This window comes from Pelobates fuscus, chromosome 7, assembly GCF_036172605.1.
Source record: "Pelobates fuscus isolate aPelFus1 chromosome 7, aPelFus1.pri, whole genome shotgun sequence".
In the NCBI taxonomy this organism is placed as follows: Eukaryota; Metazoa; Chordata; class Amphibia; order Anura; family Pelobatidae; genus Pelobates; species Pelobates fuscus.
The window spans coordinates 63,917,372-63,923,371 of NC_086323.1; the positions used below are offsets into that span (position 1 = coordinate 63,917,372).

The 6,000-nt window shown below is 35.2% G+C and overlaps 1 protein-coding gene across 3 annotated transcripts in view; it reads left to right on the forward strand.

The window, feature by feature from the left end:
- Positions 1-4,962, forward strand: part of ARHGAP29 (Rho GTPase activating protein 29) — a 126,685-nt gene extending 121,723 nt beyond the window's left edge. For all 3 annotated transcript variants that reach the window (XM_063428349.1, XM_063428350.1, XM_063428351.1), the window contains 5 exons: positions 1,112-1,341; positions 1,729-2,023; positions 2,129-2,234; positions 2,475-2,567; positions 2,805-4,962. In XM_063428349.1, the coding sequence (XP_063284419.1) occupies positions 1,112-1,341; positions 1,729-2,023; positions 2,129-2,234; positions 2,475-2,567; positions 2,805-3,688 (1,608 nt within the window). In that variant the 3' untranslated portion in view covers positions 3,689-4,962. The remainder of the gene's footprint in view (positions 1-1,111; positions 1,342-1,728; positions 2,024-2,128; positions 2,235-2,474; positions 2,568-2,804) is intronic.
- Positions 4,963-6,000: the final 1,038 nt, after the last annotated feature.

Below are 6,000 nucleotides of genomic sequence, written 5' to 3' on the forward strand. Positions count from 1 at the left end.
TTTTTTTTCATTGATATTTTGGGGGACTGGTGTGCCTTTAAAATTAAAAATTGAACATGAGGCATTAATATTAATGTACCTGATGAACATGATGTATGTAGATATATATAGATACCGGTATGTGTGTAATAAATGTATAATGTAAATATATGGAATATGAACGTATACGTAATATACACAATCTGCATGTCTGTTTCAATGCACTTTTTCAGCTTAAGGTATAAAATAGATTAAATACTCCCGTATAACAAAAAAGGGGCTTTGTCGCTGAAGCATTTTGGTCACTGATACTGTATTGGGCTACCCCTAGTGGCTAATAATGTTATTGTTAGCGTGTGTGTGTATATATCTCAAATAGAAGTAAGGGGCACTCAAAAGGTCTCCAAAATCTTCAAAGTTTTTTTTTATTTGTGTACAGACCTTTTGAGTGCCCCTTACTTTTATATGATCTATATCTACATGCCAAGGGAGCACCAAGGCAAGATTTTTTGTTTGATATACTTATAAGGGTGAGTGCCAAGATTAATTTTTGTGTATATATATATATCGCAAACGTATTCTGCAGCTTTTTGGAGGTGAAGAAGGCCCTGCTCAAAGGAGCTTACAACGTCTGAGGATTTGAGAAAGGTGTATATACATTGTTTAACTCTCACTTACTGGTGAGCTAGTCTGACCGGGATTTGACCCTGTCTCTTCCAGTTCTAAGTCGGTGACATAACAGCCAATTTTCACAAACATAAGCTCTGAGGCAGGTAGTGTCTGGATTAGTATATAGATATAATAAACGGGTTAAAGGGAAGGATGTTTTAGGCAAGCACTAGGCTGTACATGTTCTAATGCCACCTGAAATTAGTGAAGTTACAGTGCAGGCTGCAGCTGTTGCTTGAGAGTGTAACTCCCACTGACCAGGCAGTCTGACTCAGGCAGTCTGTGACATGTTCATTACAGGGAATAAATATAAAACAAATATACATCTATATCATTTTGTTGTAATTATCATGATATAATATACAACGAGCTTATTAAGAAACATGTAACTTTGACTAAAATACTTTGGTCCTGACTTAATATTATTGTAAAGTGTTTTTTTTTTTTTTTTTCTTTTATCTAGCTTCCTGAGCCTTTGATTGTGTTTCGCCTTTACCATGAGTTGATTGGACTAGCAAAAGAAAGTCAACATGCTCATGAAGAGGTTGATGTAAAGCCAACTAGTCCGACGTTACGGAGACATCCATCAGGAGTTGAGCTGAACAGAGTCATTCTTAAAATACGAGACTTACTCAAACAACTGCCATTACCCAACTACAATACATTACAGTATTTAATTGGGCACCTCTACAGGTAAATTGTCATTATTATTCTGGCTTTCTCTTCCCTAAACCTTCATTTAGAGCATAGAATTTTACGTTATACATCTGGGGTTGTTGTTTTCTCATTTTTTTCTTTTTATATGATATCTCCAGGTGTGTCTTAATATAAAAACTTAGACAACATACATCCATTTGATAAATTAAGCAGGAAATAGTTATTTTGAAATCTGATAAATGTGGTTATTGTACAAAGAGTTTTTTGTTAATTTAGAACTGTTGTTTGAAGACAATGTCATTTTGTTTCTCTTCACCCAACAATGTTGTTCAAGTTCAGAAAAGGCTGACTGTTTTATTTTTAAAAAGAAAACATTAAAATGTGAAAGCAGTTAAATGATTCTACCTTTGTTCACGTTTATAGGGTCACAGAAGAAGTCGAAGAAAATAAAATGTCTGCCAGCAACCTTGGAATTATATTTGGGCCTACTCTTATTAGACCACGTCAGACTGATGCAGCAATTTCACTCTCCTCTCTTGTGGACTATCCATATCAGGCTAGAATTGTGGAGCTTCTCATAACATACTATGATAAGGTCTTTGATGTCTCTCTCGAGTTGCTCAGCAGTGAGGAAATTCCCTCTGAGAAAGCCATATTAACAGAGGAACGGGAATCACAGCAGATAAGGAAGTCACAGTCACTGCCATTTGGGAATGAAGTAAGAACATGTTTTAATTAAGACATATATATATATATATTTATATTAAGTGATACATTTCTTTGCACTTGTTTTTACAATTTTTTTGATCTTTGCTTTTAATAGAGTGTTGTGTCATCCAAGCGAACTAATTCTCTAGATGAAAACTCGTTGCAATTTCAAGGCACAGAAGACAACAAAAATCTAAATGAAGATGTTACAGAAGAAAATGGTAAGTAATTAGTTCTATTTTAAAGACTCTCACCTGAAAGCCAACCTTATGGCAATAAAGTGTTTCTGCAGTTTAATTTCTTCCTTATTTGTACTACAGCGAGTATATAACAATAGATTATGGGAATAAACTTCTTTTACTCAGCTTCATAAGTTTTAATTTTAATGTCTGAGATGTGTACAAGGCTTTAACAGAAGTAAAAATAAAATAAAACTAAATGTTTCTATATCTTTCTTACAGAGCAAAATTCATGTCTGTTAGGGGACCATTCAAGAAGTGATTCTTCAGAGGCTTTAACCCCATTGTCACATGAGTCCGCTTGTGATGATCTAGGTGAGCACATTGTTCCGTTTGCGTGATATAGCCGTAAACCATTTAAAGGAGTCAGAGAGAGAATGAGTTAAATATACTTGAAGTACATTTTGTGTTAACACAATGGGTGTTAAGTATCCATCAGTTTGGGGATAACATTCTAGATATCAACGGCTGGAACATTCTTTTTGTTTGTTTTAACTGCAATGTACACAATACAAAAGTAGTTGAAATTAATCTGTCATATTTTCCATTTAGAATGTCCTATGGATACAATTTCAGAGAATGAAGTTTGTCAAACAAAAGGGAGCACTGAAGATGTTTCTAAAACAAACTCACCATTAACTGTAAAATCTTATAGACCAATAACCAAAGTCCAGTTGAGGGCTGCGAGGTCCAAGCCCTTGGTTCGCCCTGTAAGTTTACCTGTTGATCGGCTTCTTCCACCCCCTTTGCTTAATGAGAAGAATTCAATAAACACTGGCGTTTCTACATCAGATAAACTTGTCAAGAATCCCACTATAGAAGAAGTTTCAGAGGCCAAATCTTTACCTATCCGTTCATGCCACAGATATTCTTGTTACGAGACACAGGGCAGTCGAAGACCTTGGGACAGGCAGTACAAACAGTATGACATCACCCCTAGGACTGCAATGATTATGACAAATGTTCCACAGGAGATTAGAGCGCATGAAAGTGGACCTGCAGGCACAGTCATGCCATCTAACACACAAATACCTACCATACTTTCAAAATCGCCTTCTTCAAGCCATACCAGTGTGACGAAAAGTGAAGGAAATACTGCAGAGTTTAATCTGCTTGCTGCTCTAAGGGCACCAAGAACTTTGCAGCCCCCACCAGGGACCTTTTATAAACCGCCTTCATTTCAGGCAAAGCAAGCCGAAGAGACTCCTCAGAGCAGTATGGCATCTGCAAATACCAATAAAGCATGCAGTCAAGTTAACAATAACAATGTGAATTTAGTTGCAGACTCAGATCTGGTATCTGACATGCATGGACCTAACACAAATACAAAACCTGTCCCGGAGGATCCCCAGCTAATAGATGTAAAGCAAACATATCAGAGACTCAGGCCAAAACGTCTACAGGAACTGGAACACAGAGAGGCACATTTTGTGTAAAAACAGGACTCATGTCTGGTAGCTAGCAGAGATGGAGGCAGCACTGCTAGTCACTGGATTCGAGGGGTGGGTGTTTAAGTGCCATTTTACAATTTATAATGTAAACTATTTTTTAACTGGAAAAAAAAACCTGAAGAAATACTTTGAAATTTCGCAATTTGTATGCTAATTTTCCCCTCTTCTTCTTCTTCCAATGAAATGCTTATGCATTCATCAATTTAGAAGCAGTTTATAAGGTGCACTTAGTAAAGTATGATATATTAAAATGATTATTTATAATAAACAGTATTCACACGTGGGACAATGGAACAAACCATTTTGGAGTGTATATTTTGTGTATTAAGGGAAAAATGAAATGTTACATCTCAAAAGACAGCAGCAAAGCAGGCGGACTTTGCTGGATGAAAGCATCTATCTGTGCAATTAAAATGTGCTTCTATATAGATAATTTAAAAAACTTTCACTGCATATTTTATCATTACTGTATGTATATTTTATACGTGTGTCTTCATCCATTGCCATTTTTATGTGTTGTCACTTTACTATTTTTACAGAGATGATGCACTTACTGAGATTAATGATTTAATAAAAAAAAAGGTATAAAATGTAAATTAATGGTAGAAATGACCAGAGGACACATATGGAGGCCGGAAAGGTTATTTGCAAGACTTTTCACTTACTTGCTTTTCTGGTCGCATGTCTATATCAGGTTTGGAAGTTTTGGGCACAGAAGTGCATTCTTGGATGTATAATCCCATCTAGTTTTGAAGCCCATCCCTGGTTTAAATCAGAGAACAGTGTCCCATATACCATTTATTTCATTTTCAATTTAATGGAGTAAGCCTCCCTGCTGTTTGTTAGGAATGTTGTCAAGTTACACATTATTGGAGTTGCCTAAATTATAAATTAAAATGTGATAAGTTGACCTTTACAACCAAATAACTACCAAAAATGTTTGTGCATCCAGTGTTGCCAATTTGTATTAAAAAAATAATAAAAATCTTTTTTTTTTATGTATACACATCTGTTACGTACAGTCAAATGAATATATTAACTTTTTTTTTTAACATATTTCAGAGTTGGTGGGTTATATATAATCTTGTTTTTTTTAACTTATTAAAAATTAGATTAGCCATTCTTGGCTACGTTTAATGCTTGAGTTACCAGAATGTTATATAAGCATACTACAAATCTGAAATGAAAAGCATTTTCTGCACAACTGTATATTGTAATGCAGTTTTTCATATTAAAATATAAGGTATTTTATTACTCTAGCATGAGGCTCTTTTTTTAAGAGATCAACCAGCAATAAAATCTTAATTTGTTTTTTTTATTTTCCTTGCCTTTTCATGCCATCATGCAATTTTAATTTTATTTCCTTTAAGTGATATCTTTTCTGTGTGTGTGTGTGTGTGTGTGTGTGTGTGTGTGTGTGTGTGTGTGTGTGTATATATATATATATATATATATATATATATATATATATATATATATATATATTGTTTTTTAATTTTTTGTTATTTTTTTAAAGCTATTTTGGTACAATATTTGTGGGATTTTTTTAATTTTTTTTTTTTTTTTACACATTTTATAGTCTGTAGAAATCTTTCCATTCATAGAAGTGAACTCATTCCAAAGACCGGTAGGAACATTTTGCCTCTTACTATGTTAAAGTACTTTACACCAGTGTTTTTCAGCCAGTGCAGATCATGCCATCTCAGTGTGCCACAAACTTTTGCACCTTATACTGAATGCAGTCTTCAAAACTCACTTTTAAATAATTGGAATCTGACAATTAGATTAAGCTAATAATCCAACCCTGCTTCTAGTCAGATTGACTTAATATATGGATGGGGGTAGCCACACCTCCAGTCCCATGTTATAAAATAGACCCATGCTGCAGAAATGTAAATGGATTTTAAACTGCAGTAAATATATTTTTTTTGTCCAGATTAGAGGCAGCGCAAAACTGGAATATCCTCTAGTCTGGACAGGAAAACACTGGCAGACATCTAAAAATGTAACAGGCGTATCTCCATGCCTCTCCCTTAAGTATAACTTGGCCAGCTCTTGGAAAGTTATCTGCCTGCCTTTGACACTATAGCAGGCACTCACATTATTTGCAGGATAAGGTGAGTTGGTTGAGGCCAAAGAGGGCTCTGACCGAGTAGAATGGGAAGACACTGTGCGGGCCTGGTTGCGATGCATTACACCGGGAAATCGAAGTGCGCATGTGCAAATTGATCTCTGATTTTTGGTGCCAGATTTGAAATTTTCCAGGACCCATGCAGGTCTTTAAAAACCCAACAACT